This window comes from Oncorhynchus mykiss, chromosome 6 (genome assembly GCF_057628025.1).
Source record: "Oncorhynchus mykiss isolate SJ-2025 chromosome 6, ASM5762802v1, whole genome shotgun sequence".
Taxonomy (NCBI): Eukaryota; Metazoa; Chordata; class Actinopteri; order Salmoniformes; family Salmonidae; genus Oncorhynchus; species Oncorhynchus mykiss.
Window position 1 is genome coordinate 19,407,846 of NC_143027.1, and position 23,950 is coordinate 19,431,795.

At 43.9% G+C, this 23,950-nt stretch overlaps 1 protein-coding gene across 4 annotated transcripts in view; it reads left to right on the top strand.

The window, feature by feature from the left end:
* LOC110525411 (alpha/beta hydrolase domain-containing protein 17B) overlaps positions 1 to 16,368 on the top strand; it is a 17,353-nt gene extending 985 nt beyond the window's left edge. The window contains exons 1-4 of one of the 4 annotated variants that reach the window (XM_090237163.1): positions 1,834 to 1,887; positions 4,146 to 4,624; positions 12,938 to 13,117; positions 14,536 to 16,368. In XM_090237163.1, the coding sequence (XP_090093289.1) occupies positions 1,867 to 1,887; positions 4,146 to 4,624; positions 12,938 to 13,117; positions 14,536 to 14,761 (906 nt within the window). In that variant the 5' untranslated portion in view covers positions 1,834 to 1,866 and the 3' untranslated portion in view covers positions 14,762 to 16,368. Of the gene's footprint in view, positions 1 to 1,833; positions 1,888 to 4,145; positions 4,625 to 12,937; positions 13,118 to 14,535 lie in introns of those variants that run through there. The other 3 variants (XM_090237164.1, XM_021605482.3, XM_021605483.3) reach the window with 3 other exon arrangements.
* Positions 16,369 to 23,950: the final 7,582 nt, after the last annotated feature.

The following is a 23,950-nucleotide window of genomic DNA, read 5'->3' on the forward strand; positions in this document are numbered from 1 at the left end:
TGACAGGCGTTGATAAATCTCCAGTACCACCGTAAACTAACGTTGTAGCTAAATGTATCAGGATGTCTATAACCAGGCCTTTTGGATAGTCTCTAAAACAAACCCTAGCTGATGTGTAACGTTATGGGGTCCCTTAGAATCGGAATTGCTTTTATAGATGTGTTGGCTGACTAGTCATGAAAAAGATGTGGGGGGAGAAAGAGGTCAAGGCGTAAGGTAGTTCTGTGTGAGCAGGACCAGTGGTGGACTCAATAGGCTGAGTGAATGAGGAGTGGCTTTCGCCAACTTTTCAAAGTAGTTGACAAAGTTGTCTGCAAAGGGATTAGGGAGGGGATGGAGGATACAGAGGTTACAGAGGAAGAGAAGGTTCCTCCATTTTCTCTCAGCTCCTTGCAGCCCTGTTCTGTAAGCTTGCAATGAGTCAATCAACCACGGAGCAGGAGTGGCGGGGACAGTGCAAGTCATAGGATGAGGATAGTAGGGTCGAAAAGGTGGAATCAGGGAACAGGGGGGAGAAGGATTTAGCAGAAGAGAGAGATGGTAGGATAGAAGAGGAGATTGGGAGCAAAGATTGTGGTGGCGCATGCCAACCTGAGTGGCTAGGGTTGGGGAAGGAGATAGAAAAGGAAACAATGTAGTGATCTGAGACCTGAAGGGGGGTTGCCGTGACGTTAGTAGCCGAACAGAATCTAGTAGAGATGAGGTTAAGCGTATTGCCTGCTTTGAGTGGGAAGGGACTGGGAATGGGTGAGGTCAAAAGAGGCAAGGAGGAGAAATAAAAATATGAAAAGAAACGAGTCGAAGGCAGACATCAGGAGCTTGAAGTCACCCAGTACGAAGAGTGGTAAGCCATTGTCAGGAAATGAGCTCAAGCTCGTTAAGGAACTCTCTCTAAGGGCACATGGTGGGGGATAGATGACAACAATGTTGAGCTTGAGTGGAGAAAATAGAAAATCTCAGCTTAGGAGGAATGGGCAGTCCTGTGCCACCACTGCAATGACCAGATGCGCTCGGACTATGAGAGAGAACTAGCCAGATGAAGCGAGAGCAGCTGGAGTAGCAGTATTCTCTAGGGTGTTCCATGTCTCCATCAGGACCAAAAAGTCTAGGGACCGAAGGGCAGTATAGGCTAAGATGAACTCTGCGTTCTTGACCACAGATAGGCAGTTCCAAACGCTGCCGGAGACCAGGAATTCCACATGGGTTTTGCGCGCAGGGTACACTAAATTAGAAGGGTTGCAGCCAAGGGGTGGGGAGCATCTGTAAAGCCTACAGGAAGAGAAGCAAACTGGGATAGAAAACACACACATAGTTGCCAAAGCTACAATGGAGCAAAATGCTATCTGAAAGTAACTAGGTAAGATATTCAAGTGAGAGAGTGGTGTGGAGCCTTTCTCTCTTCCTCCTATAACTCAGCAGAACTGTCTTCGTTTCGGCGACGGTCTTAGTTTTGACGACGAGACAGCCTCTGTCACTGATTACCTAAACCACAACAGTCACCAATTGCCCTGCCCCTTTAATTAGAGGTCAACCGATTATGATTTTTCAACGCCGATACCAATTATTGGAGGCCCAAAAAAAGCAGATACCGATTAATCGGCCTAATTTTTTTGTTTGATTTATTTGTAATAATGACAATTACAACAATATTGAATGAACACTTATTTTAAATTAATATAATACATCAATAAAAATCGATTTAGCCTCAAATAAATAATGAAACATGTTCAATTTGGTTTAAATAATGCAAAAACAAAGTGTTGGAGAAGAAAGTAAAAGTGCAATATGTGCCATGTAAAAAAAGCTAAAGTCTAAGTTCCTTGCTCAGAACATGAGAACATATGAAAGCTGGTGGTTCCTTTTAACATGAGACTTCAATATTCCAAGGTAAGAGGTTTTAGGTTATAGTTAATATAGTATTTATAAGACTAGTTCTCTCTATACCATTTTGTATTTCATATACCTTTGACCATTGGATGTTCTTATAGGCACTTTAGTATTGCCAGTGTAACAGTATAGCTTCCGTCCTTCTCCTCGCCCCTACCTGGGCTCTAACCAGGAACACATCGACAACAGCCACCCTCTAAGCATCGTTACCCACCAAGGGGAACAACTACTCCAAGTCTCAGAGCGAGTGACGCTTGAAACGCTATTAGCGCGCACCCCGCTAACTAGCTAGCCATTTCACATCGGTTACACCAGCCTAATCTCGGGAGTTGATAGGCTTGAAGTCATAAACAGCTCAATGCTTGAAGCACAGCGAAGAGCTGCTGGCAAAACGCACTAAAGTGCTGTTTGAATGAATGCTTACGAGCCTGCTGCTGCCTACCACCGCTCAGTCAGACTGCTCTATCAAATATCAAATCATAGACTTAATTATAACATAATAAAATACAGAAATATCAGTCTTTGGTCATTAATATGGTTGAATCTGGAAACTATAATTTTGTTAACAAAACGTTTATTATTTCAGTGAAATACGGAACCATTCCGTATTTTATCTAACGGGTGGGGTGGCATCTCTAAGTCTAAATATTGCTGTTACATTGTACAACCTTCAATGTTATGTCATAATTACGTAAAATTTTGGCAAATTAGTTTGCAACAAGCCAGGTGGCCCAAACTGCTGCATATATCCTGACTCTGTTGCAAGAGAACACCTAGTTAAAAGAAATTCATGTTAGCAGGCAATATTAACTAAATATGCAGGTTTAAAAATATATACTTGTGTATTGATTTTAAGAAAGGCATTGATGTTTATGGTTAGGTACACATTGGAGCAACAAAAGTCCTTTTTCGCGAATACGCACCGCAACGATTATATGCAACGCAGGACACGCTAGGTAAACTAGTAATATCATCAACCATGTGAAGTTAACTAGTGATTTATGATAAGATAAGATATGTTTAATGCTAGCTAGCATCTTACCTTGGCTTCTTACTGCATTCACGTAACAGGCAGGCTCCTCTTGGAGTGCAATGAGAGGCAGGTGGTTAGAGCGTTGGACTAGTTAACTGTATGGTTGCAAGATTGAATCCCCGAGCTGACAAGGTAAAAATCTGTCGTTCTGCCCCTGAACAAGGCAGTTAACACACCGTACCTAGGCCATCATTGAAAATGAGAATGTGTTCTTAATTAACTGACTTGCCTAGTTAAATAAAGGTGTTAAAAAAAACACACAAAAAAATCGGTCGACCTATACCCTTAATCCTATTTGATGTGTCAACGATCAACAGAAAGTTCTGTGCATTAGTTCACACACCAAGTAGGCTACTGGGAAGACAGGCAGCACTTCAAGTAGATGGCCCTAGCTAGCAAAAAGAAAAAAACAACAACAACAAATGAAGAAAAAAACAACAAATGAAGTCAAAAAATGATACTTATCACTCCTAGAGAAAGCAGAAGTCCTCTAGCTATAGAATGAAGCATTATATAGCAATGGACCGAATTTAGGATTGACACTTTGAGGCAGACAGAATTAATGCTTATCAGTGCTATAGCTGTCGAATGATCTCGGGGCCAAGGGAGGCCATGCATACAGAAGGGAATCGATAGTGTATGTAAAAAAACAGCTCTGAGTTAAGGGCAGGCCTAAGAGGAGTTCATGTGCATTTCCCACTTGCCCATATGTCTAACAGGGTGGGCAGAGAACTTTGAGAATCGCTGCACACCAGCCTAGTAACCTAAACACAGTAATGCTATTTTCTAGCTTTTTCTCGCGCTCGAGTCCCGAAGCACTAACACATTTTTAGCCTCAACGTGTTTAGATAAGACTCTATATCTGATAAGGGGTTTCTGTTTAAGCTGAGGTGAAGTCTGGTTATAGGCTTTAACGTATGTGGCTCAGTCTGTTGGTCTGTTTGTGGGAGGCATGCATCAGTGGTCGAGACTGCCGTGAGTCGCAGCTGTGTGTCGGTGTGTGTCTGAGCATATTTTTCAAAATGGCTGTCAATAACTGCTGGGGCTGGAAATGAGACAATTAACCTAACTACACGTACAGACCGCACACACATACCTTAAACCCTTCATTTGTCCTCAGTCTTGGTGAGATCAAGCTAATGTAGGCTATTGAATGTGCCATGTCAATAATACCCTATTAGTAATAGTGAATGGTAATGTCTCCTCTTATTTCCCCTTCCCCCAGCAGTGTTTGAGGATGAACCACCTGTCCCTGAGTGAGCTGTGCTGCCTGTTCTGCTGCCCTCCATGCCCCAGCAAGATCACCTCCAAGCTGGCCTTCCTGCCACCGGAGCCCACCTACACCCTCATGTGTGATGAGAGCGGGAGCCGCTGGACCCTGCACCTGTCTGAGCGCGCAGACTGGCAATACTCAGCGCGTGAGAAGGACGCCATCGAGTGCTTCATGACACGCACTTCACGCGGCAACCGCATCGCGTGCATGTTTGTGCGCTGCTCACCCAACGCCCGCTTCACACTCCTCTTCTCACACGGCAACGCGGTGGACCTGGGCCAGATGAGCAGCTTCTACATCGGCCTGGGTTCACGCATCAACTGCAACGTCTTCTCCTACGACTACTCGGGCTACGGGGCCAGCTCGGGGAAACCCTCCGAGAAGAACCTGTACGCTGATGTGGACGCCGCCTGGCATGCACTCAGGACACGGTGAGTAAGGGGACGAGGGAGGAGGGCAGATGTGATAGTGGAGGAGTGAGATTGCAAGTAAGTGGCTGTTTGTGACGTTGATGTGTCCTACCAAGAGTTGCTGACCTTCGTTCCACCTAAAGCTCGCACCATGGCTTAAACATCCTTGGTTGGAAAGCGAAGTGGAGAAAGCATTTCTTTTTCGTTACATTAAATTATGTTTTAAAATGTGTAGGCTAGGGGCTTTCTCCTCAACCTTCTACCCAGCCGCCCCCAAGGCAATGGTTTTATGTTCATCAGATCCTCTCCCCATCCCTCTGGCCATCCCATCCATCTATCTATCAGTGATTCAATCCCCACATAACCTCTAGTCTCCAACACTCCTCTCTCTCCCTCCGATCTCGCTTCTCTCCTCCATTTGTCCTCTATGACTTCCCCCTCTCCCGTTTTATTTTCTCTTGCTAGCTTTTACTGGCAGCTCTGCTCTAGGTCCCAGGTGGGGTCCCACAGACAGACAGACAGACAGACAGACAGACAGACACAGAGCGACAGACAGACAGAGCGAGTGCGCTTCCCTCTATGGATTCTACCCATCCCCTCTGTCCTGTCCTTCATTCTCAGCTGAGTCTTTTATGTGTGTGTCCGAGCGTATGTGAGCTGTTTAGGCTACGTATTGTTTATGCACAGTTTTGGGGGGATAAAAGTGAATCCAGACGTATTTCCTGCATCATGACAACAAATCAAAGGGACAAACAAATGAGTCAGAGAAAGGAAGGAACATTCAAATACACAAACAGGAAGAGGATAACGAACAGAGGTCACTCGGACCCAAATTGCCCACTGTGATTACATTGACTAGAATAAGTGTTTCTCCATATAGTAGGCCCCCTTGCCCCCATGGGACAGGTTTGAGAGTAAAGTTAAACAGGAAACCATTACCATACAGGGACTAGCCGACATACATACATACAGACAGACATACTGTAGCTGGGGCTGAGAAACATCTCATATCCATTTGACTGTAGCCATTCTCTTCTGTTGCTGATCTCCCTCCTACACATATTACCTGTGTGTGTGTTGTGCCATTTTCCTCGTCTTAGCCTACTTGTTCCTTCTGCACACACACACACACAATAAACAACCACAGTCCTGTGGAAACACACACACGCGCGTGCACACACACTGTCACCCGTGACTGTTTCAGAAAATCAGATTTAAATGTAATTTCGTCAAAGCACAACAGAATCAGGCTTGATTGAATTATCCCACGATAGAGGATGCATGTCGTGGGGTGGGGTTAGAGAGATGGGGGTGGGGTTAGAGAGATGGGGGTGGGGTTAGAGAGATGGGGGTGGGGTTAGAGAGATGGGGGTGGGGTTAGAGAGATGGGGGTGGGGTTAGAGAGATGGGGGTGGGGTTAGAGAGGGATGAGGTGGGGTTAGAGAGGGATGGGGGTGAGGTTAGAGAGGGATGGAGGTGGGGTTAGAGAGGGATGGAGGTGGGGTTAGAGAGGGATGGGGCGGGGTTAGAGAGGGGTGGGGTGGGGTTAGAGAGGGGTGGGGTGGGGGCGGGGTTAGAGAGGGGTGGGGTTAGAGGGTTGGGGTTAGAGAGGGGTGGGGTGGCGTTAGAGAGAGATGGAATAGTTGGAGAAAAAACATTAACATCTTCAGATGATTTCATTGGATTGTAAATTACACAATAATTTTATTGCTATGGTAGACAATAGTTTTTGTTTCTTGGACACACTGACCTGATTTCTCTCCTCCTCTCTTCATCCCTTTGTCCTCTATGACCTCCCCCTCTTCCCTGCTTTGGAAATCTGATTCATATGCTGCACACTGATTTCTGTTTGAAGCAGCTACTGTCTCTGTTACCAATGAATGGATATCGGGCGACATTTCCATTGAATGATTTTCAACACAGGGTGAAAGAGGCCATCTCAAACTTCTCTGGACACCATTCTCATGATGTGTCATTGTCACAATGTATGAAATCAACATTTGAAGCATATTTCTTGGACAATTGTTTTTTTGGATGACAGTGTATGAGAACTCAGTGTGAAAAAAGTATATTGGCAGATATAACTATCGGTAAGTTTTGTCCCCCAAAAATTGGAATCTGCATCGGACCCAAAAAAGGCACATTGGTCGTGCTCTAGCTTTGTGTGTGTGTGTGTGTGTCCTCTATTTAAAAATGAATACAAAATATGGGGGTTTTCTCATGGCCCAACATATAGGCTAGATACCTGTTAAACAACTGAGGAAGGTGTCAACTTAATGTCACATGCACAAGTAAATGCCTTTCTTTCAAACCCAACAATGCAATAATCAACAACAATAAAATACTAGAAAAACAGGAGAAATATGAAGACCCCAACAACTTACTATTGGAATGGGAATATGATTGCATAGTGGTTCCATAATGTGATGTGGCTAATTCAGTCGGCCTAAATGACACATACAGGAACTAGCCCTAGATATTGAAATGATAATGAACTCTCAGTTCTTGCATCCATAGATGAATTTTATGTAGGCTACCCTTTTTGAGAATAGTTACATTTGTACAAGCACCATCCCTCAGCTTTTAACCCAGTGGCGGAACTGCTTTAGACTGAAAAACAAATGAAGGATTGTTATTAACTGTGGCTTTGGGTGGGTTGTCTGGGTTTGCATGGCTGCACTACCATTAGCTATTAGAGGTGTTTTGTGTGCAAATTTTCTGCTCACATTTAATTGTGCAGTGTAGCTACGTAGATGGGGATAAAATATTCAGGAGGCTAATATTGAACTCAACATCACAATGTGGCTTATGGCTTCAGACAGTAATGTAACAGTGATCAGCAGAGCTTTCTCTCTGGCAGAGTGTTAAACTGCCCGTCAGTGAGGAATAGAGTCCCTGCCTGTTTCCATGCATGAAGGCTGCAGCAGTTTGGATGTCTGTGGGACAGACTTTGCATTGCAAATTCCATAACAAATCTCTAAGTACAAAGAATGAAGCAACATGAACAGTTATAGTACTGCCGTCCATCTACCAGCGTCGGCTCACATTGGTTAGAACCAGAGGGGAAAACCATGAGACAGCACAACATGGGTGGTGGGGTTTGTAGTCCATGTTGATTGACAATAGACTAATTTACACTATCAGGTGAGATGAGGCTGTGCTACTTTTAATTTGGCCCAAGGCTTAGTATAGCCCAGCTCTGTGCCCGATTCGGGTGCTTCCAACCCTGCACGTTTTCAACTGGCCAGGGCTTGGTGTCTCCAACGTCACATACTATTCCACCCCAAATCTATGCCAGGTTCTGCCTCACTTTGTCCACTGGTAATCCAAAGATCCATGTCATTTCTGTCCCATAATTGCCAAACTGACTGACACCCTCAAGATAGAAGCTGACCCTAATGGCAGATCCAAGATCATCCCACCCTTCCCAGAAGTCTTATTTGTAACCATAAAGAGGGCAAAAAGACACCTCAGATCAGCGCAATGGCAAACTTCTACCTACACCTTGCTGCCTTTTAGCCATGCCACTGCCAGACCCAATTCTCAACGCAGCATGTGCTCCTATTCTCCATTCTACAGGGAGCCCTGGCCTCCTTTTATTTAACAGTCAAATGGTTCATCTTGGTGCTGTGTTTCACTGCCCGTGTTTGACTTCAGTTCCAGAGACATGTCTCTCCATGGGGCGGCGCACAATTGGCCCAGCTTTGTCCAAGTTAGGGGAGGGTTTGGCCGGCAGGGATGTCCTTGTCCCATCGCGCTGTAGCGACTGCTGCGGCGGGCCGGACACATGCACGCTGCACGGTCGCCAGGTGTACGGTGTTTCCTCTGACACATTGGTGCGGCTGGCTTCCGGGTTAAACGGGCATTGTGTCAAGAAGCAGTGCGGCTTGGCTGGGTTGTGTTTCGGAGGACGCACGGCTCTCGACCTTCGACTCTACGGGAGTTGCAGCGATGAGACAAGACTGGGACTACCGATTGGATATGACAAAATTGGGGAGAAAAGGGGGGAAAAGTTAAAAAAATATATATATATAAAAAGAGTGGGGAAACCCATACATCGTTTCTGACACAGGTATTATAGACTTGACTCACCACATGACTGTGTTTTACCTGTGGTTGACTACAGGTCATAGTCTATATGAGATGTGTTTGGCTTGTGCGGAAAAAAAGCTGTGGGCCTACTGACTTTGAACGTGAATTATTTATCATATCTAAAAGCTCTCTCTCAATGTCTCCCCTTTAGCATCCTGCCGCTGTCTGTTTTATGTGAGTGTGTTTCTCTTGGAAGTTAAATGAGGGCTGGAGATGAGGTTGTGGCGGTCATGAAATGTTGTCAGCCGGTTATTGTCATGCAAAAGTCTGCCTGTATCATGGTAATTTACACTTAATTATCATAAACATGTTTAGCATCTCCAGGCCTGCATGCATACAAGCCATTGATGCGCGCCTTTGGAACGTCTACATTTTAAAAAGTCTAATATACACAATCATAATAAACCCGTGATTTATTTAAGCCAGGTCTAAAGAAATCCGTATTTAATCAGCTCATACATAGGCCTATGCTAATGCGTAAGCTCTAATATGCATATGGTGTTTTGAATTAGTCATCACCTTAGAAAGCGCTGTCCATTTTAGTTGTTAGGCTTTGAAACAACATGTTTTTCACTCCGTTTCAACCTGTTGTTGAACTTGTTCCTCAAATTGACCAATCACTTTGAGGTGAGTTTGAAAAGCAAGATACTGTTTTAATGATGTGTTTGTGAGTTTAGGTTGCATTTGCGTTGATGTCGGAGAGGAAAATGTGTTGTGTTTGCACACGCTCGTGTTCCTATGTTCTGGTTCAGGGGGAGGTCCTGTCTTACCTGCGTGTTCAGGTGACTCAATCATGAGTCAGCAGGTGTGTCCCACACCGTCAGCAGACACTTTATTGGTACATTCAGTACTGTACAAAGGTTTTAGGAAGGTGTGAAAAAAAATGCCGTGAAGTAAGAATGCTTTCAAAAATAGACATGTTAATAGATTATATTTATCAATTAACGAAAAGCAAATTTGGTGTGACCACCCTTTGCCTTCAAAACAACATCAATTCTTGTAGGTACACTTGCACAAAGTCAGGGATTTTGTAGGCATAGTCAGGTGTATGATTAAACAATTATGCCAAACAGGTGCTAATGGTAATCAATTCAATATGTAGGTTGAAATGCAATCATTAACTGAAACAGAGAAACAGGGGGAATAAAACTGGGTGAGCAACAGCCAAACTCTGCTAACCAGGTGAGGTTGCTGAAGACCGTTTACTGTCAAAAGTCATACACCATGTCAAGACTGAGAACAGCAACAAGACACAGGGTAGTTATACTGCATCAGTAAGGTCTCTCCCAGGCAGACATGTCAAGACTGAGCACAGCAACAAGACACACGGTAGTAATAGTGCATCAGTAAGGTCTCTCCCAGGCAGACATGTCAAGACTGAGAACAGCAACAAGACACAGGGTAGTTCTACTGCATCAGTAAGGTCTCTCCCAGGCTGACATGTCAAGACTGAGCACAGCAACAAGACACACGGTAGTTATACTGCATCAGTAAGGTCTCTTCCAGGCTGACATGTCAAGACTGAGCCCAGCAACAAGACACAGGGTAGTTATACTGCATCAGTAAGGTCTCTCCCAGGCTGACATGTCAAGACTGAGCCCAGCAACAAGACACAGGGTAGTTATACTGCATCAGTAAGGTCTCTCCCAGGCTGACATGTCAAGACTGAGCACAGCAACAAGACACACGGTAGTAATACTGCATCAGTAAGGTCTCTCCCAGGCTGACATGTCAAGGCAGACATCTCCCAGGCTGACATGTCAAGGCAGACATCTCCCAGGCTGACATGTCAAGGCAGACATCTCCCAGGCTGACATGTCAAGGCAGACATCTCCCAGGCTGACATGTCAAGGCAGACATCTCCCAGGCTGACATGTCAAGGCAGACATCTCCCAGGCTGACATGTCAAGGCAGACAGGGGTTTCCCTCTTTTTGAAGAAGCACAAAGAAACGGGCACCGTTGAGGACCGTAGACACAGTGGTCGGCCAAGGAAACTTACTGCAGCAGATGAAAGACACATCATGCTTACTCCCTTCGCAATCAGAAGATGTCCAGCAGTGCCATCAGCTCAGATTTGGCAGAAAACAGTGGGACCCTTGTACACCCATCTACTTTCCGGAGAAGTCTGGTAAGAAGCGGCCTTTATGAAAGACTTGCGGCCAAAAGGCCATACCTTTGACATGGAAAGCGACTCAACTATGCACGAAAACACAGGAACTATGTACAATACCATCAAGGATGCATCTGATTGGCCCCATATTTATTCTGCAGCATGACAACGACCCCAAACATCATTGAGTCTGTCTGGGACTATATGAAGAGAGAGTAGCACCTGAGGCTGCCTAAATCCACAGGAGAACTGTGGTTAGTTTTCCAAGATGTTTGGGCCACCCTACCTGCCGAGTTCCTTCAAACTGTGTGCAAGTGTACCTAGAATAATTGATGTTGTTTTGAAGGCAAGGGGTGATCACACCAAATATTGTTTTGATGTATATTTTTCTGTTCAATCACTTTGCATTTTGTTAATTGATAAATAAACTATTAACATGTATATTTTAGAAAGCATTCTTGCTTTACAGCATTTTTACACACACACACACACACACACACACACACACACACACACACACAGAGAGAGAGCACACTATTTGTGGAACTAAAAGGGTTGGGTTTTGTCAGTGGGAACCTGCTGTGAGGGATGTCCACTCAAATAGAATAGTGCTGTTCCATTTTCTTTTCACTTGGATATGTTCCAGCAGTCAATCCTTCTAAGTCTAATATTGACTTGTAGCCTAGTAACAGATGTCCAATGAGGTTTCAGACAGATACTCACTGCAGCCTCTGCCCCAGGAAGTGAAAACAACAAACTTCCTGATCAATCATATTATTGATTGGAGACAAAATGAAGGTCCCTTCAGCAAACACACACACACACACACACAGTAGTGCCCATGGCAACCAACACAGTAAGTAGTTTGTAATGTAATTTGGTATGGTATGGGTCGTATTGAGTGTAACTCGATTTTCAGTTCCGATTGACATGACTGAGGGCAGGAGAGAGAGCCGTGATTAACGTGCTATTAACGTATGTAGCAGCAGGTCCTCTTCAGTTGAAAATATGACCCAGTATAGAACACAAGACCCAATTATCTTATAGCCTAGCTGCTTCCCCCTTGTTGACCTCTACTGTCAGTGGTTCTGTTCTTCCCTTATTTTTTCCCAAAAATTTGCTCTTGCTCTCTCCCTCGCTCTCTCTGCGTTATAGATTGGATTGATGATTGGGTAGTGGAGAGCTTATATAACCATGGAGCGTGCTCAGTGAGGTAAAGTGAGTTCACGCTGAAATTGACCCTAAGTTGGCCTGGAAACACACACACACACACACACACACAGTCACTTACATTCACCTGATTCACTAGTGTTACAGTCCCTGGCTGTACTTTATATAATATGTTTTACATGAACTGTTATAAACATTACACACTGTGTTTTGACATATGTTAGGTTTTGGCCAGCCTGCTATAGCCTGGCTAGCCTGTTTGAGGTAATGCTGCTGCTCAGAACAGTTGCCGGCAAAGAAGAGGCTGAATTTAAAATTCCTCACCCACATTTGAGGATTCTAGTTCTTAATATAGTCTAGTTCCTATGGGCCCTGTGCGCCTACTTAGTCCACTCTGTCATCAGAAGGTTTTGACCTCTTGGGACCTCCTGTGAGCCTCCACGCATCATATGTCTGTGCTGTCACTCTCCAACCAGTTGGATGACCTACCCTTGTGTCAGTGTTGTACAGGCTGGGCTAGGTAGAACTGGTGATGTTTGTGTGATCAGTCCTGCAGCGGTTTATAGCCGGGAAAGTCAGCTGACTGGCTGTGATGGTCACATTCTCCATAATCGGCTGTGGAATGCCTTTCTCCCTCTCCTCTCTTTTTCTATCTGTATCTCCTGCTTGTCCCACCACACCCCTCGTTGACACGTCAATGCTCCCATACCGACTGATCATAGACTTAAGCTCCCTCCTGACTACTGGACTTCGGACTACTGGACTTCTGACCTGACTGGGGTGACGGAATCTTGTTAATAGTGACTGACTGACAAACTGTCATCATCATTCTCTTGGTCTACATCATCATCATCATCATCATCATAATAATCGACATTCTACCTTGTCATCGTCCTTACTCATAGTATCAGGAAATTGATGCTGTATAGCTGATGATAATGTTCTGTGTCTCTGCCCCCAGGTATGGTATTAGGCCAGAGACTGTGATCGTGTATGGTCAGAGTATCGGTACGGTCCCTTCCGTGGACCTGGCGGCACGCTACGAGAGTGCCGCGGTCGTCCTGCACTCCCCCCTCACCTCTGGCATGAGAGTGGCCTTCCCAGACACCAAGAAAACCTACTGCTTTGACGCCTTCCCCAAGTGAGTGACACACACACACAGATCATAAAGCAGTCATGTTTGAGTCACTCTTAACTCAAATGCTCCATCTGGTGGTCCTTGGTTGCTGCCAGGTTATGGAGAATCGTAGGACTGTGACTGTCATGGCATTTTGGATGGCGCTTATTGGTCAGCCAAATGACCACAGTCACCTTTATAACTGTTCAAATAACCTTTGAGAAAGTGCAAATTTAAAAATGAAAGACATTTTCTCATCTCCTCCACTCCTGACTGCATGTGCTGCCATAGAAATAGGCTGAATAGAACAGGTGTCCCCGTTCTTGTCAATGATGGCATAATGGGTGGACTGGTGGCCATTGTGAGTGTACCCATAGAGCAAAGCAGGAAATAAAAGCAGGAAGTATACTCATCAATATGTGCTGTGATTTGTTGATTCAACTCCATTGGCATTGCACAAAATACATTCCATTGCATGACCAACATCAGATAACCTCTACGGGATCGGTGTCCCCCCCCATGGGACGGTTGAGCTAATGTGATTAGCATAAGGTTGTAAGTAACCAGAACATTTCCCAGGACATCTGCTATGGACAGAAAGCTTAAATTCTTGTGAATCTAACTGCACTGTCCAATTTTCAGTAGCTATTACAGTGAAAGAATACTGTGCTATTGTTTGAGGAGAGTGCACAGTTATGAATTTGAAATTGTATTAATAAACCAATTGGGCACATTAGGGCAGTTTTGATACAACATTTTGAACAGAAATGCAATGGTTTATTGAATCAGACTAAATGTTTGCACACACACTTATGCCATCTAGTGACCAAAATCAAAATTGTGCCTAACCTGGAATAGTACATTATGGCCATTCTCTTGCATTTCAAAGATGATGTATTATATTTTACCAGATCTAATGTCTTATATTCTCCTACATTAATTTCACATTTCCCCAAACTTCAAAGTCTTTCCTTTCAATTGGTATCAAGAATATGCTTATCCTTGCCAGGGCCTGAGCTACAGGCAGTTAGATTTGGGTATGTCATTTTATGCAAAAATTGGGGGGGGGGGGGGGAGGGGTCGGATTCTCAAGAGGTTTTAAAATAATTTGAATGAACATTCTACCTTACCATGGAAATTATTGCATCACAATACCAGGCAGCCATTAATTGTGTTTTTTTAGATGGTTGTTTTATTTTTATAACCGTTGGCTGTACGGTAATTGTGCCAGCCGTAGAGAATTGCACTGTTGACAAGTCTAAAAGGGTAAACTGCCTGCCGTTGAAATTACCACATTGAGTTATTTTAAATCCTATTCCTGTCATCTGTTTATCATTGCTCGGAAATTATACTTGCCTAACAGTTCCCTTCCTCTTTCCTCTGTTCTTTCCCTCGTGTGTGGTGCCCTCGCGTGTCTGCCCATCTAAACTCGCCTCCCAAAGTATTGACAAGATCTCCAAGGTGACTTCTCCAGTGCTGGTAATTCACGGGACAGAGGATGAGGTGATCGACTTTTCCCACGGCCTGGCGCTGTACGAGCGCTGCCAGAGGCCCGTGGAGCCCCTGTGGGTGGAGGGCGCCGGCCACAATGATGTGGAGCTCTACGGACAGTACCTGGAGCGCTTGAAACAGTTTGTGGCCCATGAGCTCGTCAACTTGTCAACTTGACTTCACCCCTCAATCACACACCTGCTGCAACTGTGAACTTCTGAAATACTCACCCTTTTGTTTTTTTATTTTGTTTTATCTTATAATTTGGAATTGCACTGTGTGTGTGTGTGTGTTGGGGGAGTCGGACGGACGATGGACAGATATGTACTCAAGAGGATTGTGTGTTTTGTGCATAGAAGTGGAGTGTGTGTGTGTGTGTGTGTGTGTGTGTGTATCACACATTTTCTGCCTTTCAGAAGAATGCGGTCCTGGTCCATTGTAAGGATTTTTGAGCATATCTGAGAGGTTTGTGTGGAACAGCCATGCTGGATGGAAGACTGGACCGCAACTCAACCCAGTCCATCTTGACTAAGGAGCCAAGTCTGATTCAATGTAGTCAACGTGGATATTTTGTTATTGTGTATTTGTTTCTATTTTAAGTATATAAAGTTTGCATGTATCACGTGACTGAGAACTATACGAGACAAGTCTGACATTTACGATGGCAGTGCCAGTGTTGCCAAAAGTTCAGCATATTGAAGAAAATGGCATGTAACTATATTGTATGTACAACACCCTAGAAATATCTCCAAAGTTGTATAAGCTGTACAAAGTTTTTTGTTATTGTTATTACTATGTTGTTTTTCATGTATTCTTTCAGTAAGCTACTACGACTCCATCGTAGTATGAAGAACAATGTTTTTTCAGACCAGTGACATGCTGGATAGTTCCAGTTAAAGATGTATAATGTACATGTAACATTAATAATAAAGCTTATTTACCAATTCAGAGGAATAGTATTTCTAGATATTTCTTTTGTATACAAACTGCCTGTACACCTGGTAGCTCTTAATCAAGCTATGTCATAAAGAGTCGTGCCACTGATGCCATAAGAAAGCATTGAAAAACAGTATAAGTCATTAATGATTGATTGGGAAGTGTTTTGATGACAGTTTTACTGAGGACACAACTGAACGATTTCTTCTTTTTGCACACTTTTTGCTTTTGTCTTAACTCATATGATAGCCTGGTATTTTGGAGCCTTTGTTTTCTTTGAGAAACACTTCATGCTGAACAATGTGAAACATTTACCAGTCACATACTTTATTGTATTAGTAGGGCACTGACTAAGCCTATAGAAGCAGATGTTAAGTGCTACTGCATGCTATAATAGGCTATAGTTTTCTTACTTTTAGCTGGGTAAATGCTGTCTAGCTTAAGCCCATGGGTGCTACTGAAAACCTCCAGGTCTGATGAACTGAAATATTTTGATTGGGTGTTGTTACTAGAGTAATCAAAGATTGTTAGGATTGGTTGTTAGTACTAATACTTCCATCCATTTTGACTTTATAGATAATGTTTGTACTGGACATTGTATTTCTTTCTTTAGCCTCTGTAATATGTAAATGTAAGTTCTTAGTACTTTAAGTGTTCATATGAGAATTAGGCATCCATCTGTGGTGAGACCATTCTGAATTATTCCGATGACTGTTGAACTCAATCTGGTCACCTAGACCAATGTCATTTATTATTTTCTAAGAAGGTTCATTACTGAAGGAAATTATATAATATGTTCTTGATAATAGTTATAATAAAATGGATATAGACAAAAACAAAACAAAAAATATGCCTGCTCTTTTTTTGCTGGTGAACTGAATGGGTAGATGGCAAGTTTCAAGTTTATTGTCCCAGGGGACACTTTGTTTTTCAGCATAGGAGCATAAATAACAACATTGAACATATAGAATCCACATGGATCACAATGAGACACAGTTGTAGGTAACACAATGGGCTATTCCATCAAGTCATCTGCCTGACAGCCAATTATATACAGTAGACTTCTAGTGATCGACATTAGCAGCAGTACACAAGTTTAACAATCAAAAGTTGCCTAATAAGTGAAGTGCTCTGTGCGTTCTTAGATCTTCTCGTGAACAATGTGTCAATGTACTGACAGAAAGAAAAAACATCACCATCATCCTCCTCATCCCTCGCCTGCCTACCTCTCCTCTGTCTTCAAAAGGGCAATGGTCATAGGGGTAAAGGAGTGCTTGGGCCTGTTAGTCTTAACAGTGGGGAATCTAAACCAGGAGCCAGACCTGGAACTCATGGTGTAGGGGGGTAGGCATAGTCCGACAGGATGAATTCTGCCTTCCTCGCCACTTGTCTGTTGTACAGATCAGACAGACTACTCTGCTGGACTCCTTACTGCCCACTTTCACTATTTCTAGCTAGCTATTTTTTACTTTTACACCAAGGTTGCCGTACCAGCAAATAAAATAAAATGTTAAGACAGACTCTATGTACGACTTACAAAAGACTCAAGAAGGTCCTTTCTACCTGGAACTTTGCCAGTTGTCTGAGACAAAAAAAAGGCGTTGCTGGCCCTTACACAACATGTCAGTGTTAGACTCAGTTATTATCAATAATTTGTGCCAAAATACTTGTAGTTGTCTACAGTGTTTACCTTCTGGCCCTTGATGATAGTGTTCTGAGGGGTATGGGGTTGACACCTGAAATCAATACACATATATTTGTTTTTGTCACATTCAGTTGTAAGAATACACTGTCACACCAATGTACAAAATCATTAACAACAGGGCCATGTGCAGTTTCCTTATCATGAAGGAGACTGACTATTACAGAGTGGTCCGTAAACTTCAGGATGTATCTGTTCTCGTTCTGGCTACGACAATCATCAGTGTACAGGATATATTGTAGAGGAATGGCGAGAGGACACACCCCTGGGGTGAGCCTGTTTACGATGATAGCTCCCCTGACAAGCACCCATTCACCGTCCTTCACCCTCTGGGTTCTTCTGTTGGTTAGAAAGTCAAGGATCCAGCCCACTAAATGAGTCTACACCAAAATGATTAGTGAGTTTGTTCACTAACAGATGGGGCTGAATGGTATTAAAAGCAGATGAGAAATCAACAACAGCTTGGCATGAGTTTTGGTGCTCTAGATGTTTGCATAGAAGATAAAGTAAGGTATCAAATCAAATCAAATCAAATTTTATTTGTCACATACACATGGTTAGCAGATGTTAATGCGAGTGTAGCGAAATGCTTGTGCTTCTAGTTCCGACAATGCAGTAATAACCAACAAGTAATCTAACTAACAATTCCAAAACTACTGTCTTGTACACAGTGTAAGGGGATAAAGAATATGTACATAAGGATATATGAATGAGTGATGGTACAGAGCAGCATAGGCAAGATACAGTAGATGGTATCGAGTACAGTATGTACAAATGAGATGAGTATGTAAACAAAGTGGCATATTTTAAAGTGGCTAGTGATACATGTATTACATAAGGATACAGTCGATGATATAGAGTACAGTATATACGTATGCATATGAGATGAATAATGTAGGGTAAGTAACATTATATAAGGTAGCATTGTTTAAAGTGGCTAGTGATATATTTACATCATTTCCCATCAATTCCCATTATTAAAGTGGCTGGAGTTGAGTCAGTGTCAGTGTGTTGGCAGCAGCCACTCAATGTTAGTGGTGGCTGTTTAACAGTCTGATGGCCTTGAGATAGAAGCTGTTTTTCAGTCTCTCGGTCCCAGCTTTGATGCACCTGTACTGACCTCGCCTTCTGGATGATAGCGGGGTGAACAGGCAGTGGCTCGGGTGGTTGATGTCCTTGATGATCTTTATGGCCTTCCTGTGACATCGGGTGGTGTAGGTGTCCTGGAGGGCAGGTAGTTTGCCCCCGGTGATGCGTTGTGCAGACCTCACCACCCTCTGGAGAGCCTTACGGTTGAGGGCGGAGCAGTTGCCGTACCAGGCGGTGATACAGCCCGCCAGGATGCTCTCGATTGTGCATCTGTAGAAGTTTGTGAGTGCTTTTGGTGACAAGCCAAATTTCTTCAGCCTCCTGAGGTTGAAGAGGCGCTGCTGCGCCTTCTTCACAATGCTGTCTGTGTGAGTGGACCAATTCAGTTTGTCTGTGATGTGTATGCCGAGGAACTTAAAACTTGCTACCCTCTCCACTACTGTTCCATCGATGTGGATAGGGGGGTGTTCCCTCTGCTGTTTCCTGAAGTCCACAATCATCTCCTTAGTTTTGTTGACGTTGAGTGTGAGGTTATTTTCCTGACACCACACTCCGAGGGCCCTCACCTCCTCCCTGTAGGCCGTCTCGTCGTTGTTGGTAATCAAGCCTACCACTGTTGTGTCGTCCGCAAACTTGATGATTGAGTTGGAGGCGTGCGTGGCCACGCAGTCGTGGGTGAACAGGGAGTACAGGAGAGGGCTCAGAACGCACCCTTGTGGGGCCCCAGTGTTGAGGATCAGCGGGGAGGAGATGTTGTTGCCTACCCTCACCACCTGGGGGCGGCCCGTCAGGAAGTCCAGTACCCAGTTGCACAGGGCGGGGTCGAGACCCAGGGTCTCGAGCTTGATGACGAGCTTGGAGGGTACTATGGTGTTGAATGCCGAGCTGTAGTCAATGAACAGCATTCTCACATAGGTATTCCTCTTGTCCAGATGGGTTAGGGCGGTGTGCAGTGTGGTTGAGATTGCATCGTCTGTGGACCTATTTGGGCGGTAAGCAAATTGGAGTGGGTCTAGGGTGTCAGGTAGGGTGGAGGTGATATGGTCCTTGACTAGTCTCTCAAAGCACTTCATGATGACGGAAGTGAGTGCTACGGGGCGGTAGTCGTTTAGCTCAGTTACCTTAGCTTTCTTGGGAACAGGAACAATGGTGGCCCTCTTGAAGCATGTGGGAACAGCAGACTGGTATAGGGATTGATTGAATATGTCCGTAAACACACCGGCCAGCTGGTCTGCGCATGCTCTGAGGGCGCGGCTGGGGATGCCGTCTGGGCCTGCAGCCTTGCGAGGGTTAACACGTTTAAATGTCTTACTCACCTCGGCTGCAGTGAAGGAGAGACCGCATGTTTTCGTTGCCGGCCGTGTCAGTGGCACTGTATTGTCCTCAAAGCGGGCAAAAAAGTTGTTTAGTCTGCCTGGGAGCAGGACATCCTGGTCCGTGACTGGGCTGGATTTCTTCCTGTAGTCCGTGATTGACTGTAGACCCTGCCACATGCCTCTTGTGTCTGAGCCGTTGAATTGAGATTCTACTTTGTCTCTGTACTGACGCTTAGCTTGTTTGATAGCCTTGCGGAGGGAATAGCTGCACTGTTTGTATTCGGTCATGTTACCAGACACCTTCCCCTGATTAAAAGCAGTGGTTCGCGCTTTCAGTTTCACGCGAATGCTGCCATCAATCCACGGTTTCTGGTTAGGGAATGTTTTAATCGTTGCTATGGGAACGACATCTTCAACGCACGTTCTAATGAACTCACACACCGAATCAGCGTATTCGTCAATGTTGTTGTCTGACGCAATACGAAACATGTCCCAGTCCACGTGGTGGAAGCAGTCTTGGAGTGTGGAGTCAGCTTGGTCGGACCAGCGTTGGACAGACCTCAGCGTGGGAGCCTCTTGTTTTAGTTTCTGTCTGTAGGCAGGGATCAACAAAATGGAGTCGTGGTCAGCTTTTCCGAAAGGGGGGCGGGGCAGGGCCTTATATGCGTCGCGGAAGTTAGAGTAACAATGATCCAAGGTCTTTCCACCCCTGGTTGCGCAATCGATATGCTGATAAAATTTAGGGAGTCTTGTTTTCAGATTAGCCTTGTTAAAATCCCCAGCTACAATGAATGCAGCCTCCGGATGAATGGTTTCCAGTTTGCAAAGAGTTAAATAAAGTTCGTTCAGAGCCATCGATGTGTCTGCTTGGGGGGGGATGTATACGGCTGTGATTATAATCGAAGAGAATTCTCTTGGTAGATAATGCGGTCTACATTTGATTGTGAGGAATTCTAAATCAGGTGAACAGAAGGATTTGAGTTCCTGTATGTTTCTTTCATCACACCATGTCACGTTAGTCATATCAAGTCCTGTACACCCAGCTTAGCCCTATATACAAACTAAAACGGATCAAGATGGTGCTGTGTCTTGTCCAAAAGCCTTCTTAATCAGTTTCTCAAAGGACTTCATTACCAAGGAGGTCAAGGTGACTGGTCTGTAGTCATCAAGACTAGACAGACTCACAAGATGACGTGCACCATTGTGTAATAATGCTTTAATCACTTCTTGAGCTGATTGTGACAGCTGGTGGTGCATGGCACACTGACTGTGATAGTCGGTGCATGGCACACTGATTGTGATAGTCGGTGCATGGCACACTGATTGTGATAGTTGGTGCATGGCACACTGATTGTGATAGTCGGTGCATGGCACACTGATTGTGATAGTCGGTGCATGGCACACTGACTGTGATAGTCGGTGCATGGCACACTGATTGTGGTAGTTGGTGGTGCATGCCACATTGATTGTGATAGCTGGTGGTGCATGGCACACGGACTTTGATGGCCGGTGCATGGCACACTGATTGTGATAGCCGGTGCATGGCACACTGACTATGATAGACAGTGCATGGCACACTGACTGTGATAGCCGGTGCATGGCACACTGACTTTGATAGCCGGTGCATGGCACACTGCCTGTGATAGTCAGTGCATGGCTCATTGATTGTGATAGCTGGTAGTGCATGCCACACTGATTGTGATTGCTCAATGAAAGCCTATTGTAAAGTAGAGATTTTGTAAGATGGGTGCCACACCTCATAGGGATAGAGTACCACAGTATTAGTCATAATACCCATCAAACCTAGCAGTCAGACAAGGAAATGGTTCCAATTGTTTTTACACCATTCATTTTAGAAACATTTAAAATAAGTTCTGTGTTTGGTGTAGGCTTACCTTGACGTGACGTTTTGATAACTATGTATATCTAATTAGCTGCTTATGTGGCAATCATAAAGTACTGCAAATGACATGATGATTTGAATGAGACTGCCGAACCGAGGCAAAGGTAAGAATCTCTGGATTAACTATCTAATGTTAGCTAAATTTAGTAATTAATAAATTGGCTACCTTTCAGAAAAATGGACAATTCTGTGAAAAGTCTTATGCAAGTTTTAAATTGACATAATACCTTTTAGCAAAGGTGTCAGCTAGAGATGACGAGCAGGAGCTTGCAGGGATTTGTAGTCTTGCATGATGTTTATTTTGATGCTAATTAGCATTTTCGAATATGAGATGAAATAAAGTCAAATATATTAATAAACGTCTCCTTGTCTGAGAGAGATTTACATGGTTATCAAAATGTTACGTCAGGGTAAGCCTACATGAAACGCAGCCCCTATTTTAAGTGTTTCTATAATCCCCTATGGGAAAAATTAATGGTGGAAAAATGATTGGAACCATTTCCCTGTTTGACCGCTAGGTTTCATGGGTATTATGACACCACTGTGCGGCTTTATGTTGTCTACACTGGGGGGCGTGAAACTTAGCCTGATTGAGCTGATGGTGCATGGCACACTGGTTGGGATAGCTGATGGTGCATGGCACACTGGTTGGGATAGCTGATGGTGCATGGCACACTGATTGGGATAGCTGATGGTGCATGGCACACTGATTGGGATAGCTGATGGTGCATGGCACACTGATTGGGATAGCTGATGGTGCATGGCACACTGATTGGGATAGCTGATGGTGCATTGCACACTGATTGGGATAGCTTATGGTGCATGGCACACTGATAGGGATAGCTGATGGTACATTGCACACTGACTGGGATAGCTGATGGTGCATGGCACACTGATTGGGATAGCTGATGGTGCATGGCACACTGTTTGGGATAGCTGATGGTGCATGGCACACTGATTGGGATAGCTGATGGTGCATGGCACATTGTTTGGGATAGCTGATGGTGCATTGCACACTGATTGGGATAGCTGATGGTGCATGGCACATTGTTTGGGATAGCTGATGGTGCATGGCACACTGACTCTGATAAAACACTCCAGCCACCCATGTCATAGATTGTTCTCTCTGCTACTGCACAGCAAGCGGTACTGATGCAGTCTGGGACCAACAGGACCCTGAACAGCTCCTAACCCCAAGCTATAAGACTGATCGGAAGTTAAGTTACTTAGTTAGTTAAATAGTTAACCAAATAGCTACCCAGACTATCTGCATTGACCCTTTTTGCACTAACATTTTTGACTCTTCACATACACTGCTGCCTACTACTTTTTATTATCTATCATATTGCCTTGTCACTTCATTCATAGTTACATCTACATATCTACCTCAATTACCTCGTACCCCTGCACATCAACTTATTACTGGTACCTTTTGTATTAAGTTATCATTACTCATTGTGTATTTATTATTACTTTTATTATTACGTGTTATATTTGTTATTTTATTTTTCTATTTTCGCTGCATTGTTAGGAAGGGCACCTAAGTAAGCATTTCACTGTTGGTCTACACCTGTTGTTTATGAAGAACGTAACAAATATAATCTGATCTGATTTTGATTGTTCCTTGGTGCATGGGACACTGGTTGTGATCGCTCAATGAAAGCCTATTGTAGAGTAAGTGTGGTAACATGTTACATCTGCAATAGCTGCAGATGTAATGCATTAGAAGACATCATGCTTTCTAATAATGGGCCTGACTAAGTACCAGTCAATTTTTGTCAGTTGAAATGTTGATACATAGAGAGACGTATCATAAGCCTCACCATAAGACATTGAAGGCTCAGACATGCTTGTAACTATTGATAAAGCATTATATCTGCAGGCTTGAGGTAAAGCGTTTGCCGTAAGGGTCAATATAAGAGACTACACCACCCTCTAGTGTTGATGTGCACATACTGTATTCACTTGTAAATGAAAAAGGTGTGACTTCAGCAGTGGCGTAAAGTACATAAGTAAAAATACTTGAAAGTACTACTTAAGTAGCTTTTTGGGGTATCTGTACTTTACTTTTAATATTTTTGACAACTTTTACTTTTTTCACTACAATCCTAAAGAAAGTGATGTACTTTTTACTCTATACATTTTCCCTGACTCCAAGTACTCGTTACATTTAGAACGCTTAGCAGGACAGGAAAATGGTCTAACTCACACATTTATCAAGAGAACATCCCTGGTCATCCCTACTGCCTCTGATCTAGCGGACTCACTAGACACATGCTTCGTTTGTAAATGATGTCTGAGTTTTGGTGTGTTCCCCTGGATATTCATAAAAATTAAAAAAATGGTGCCGTCTGGTTTGCTTGATATAAGGAATGTGAAATGATATACACTTGTACTTTTACTTTTGATACTTAAGCATA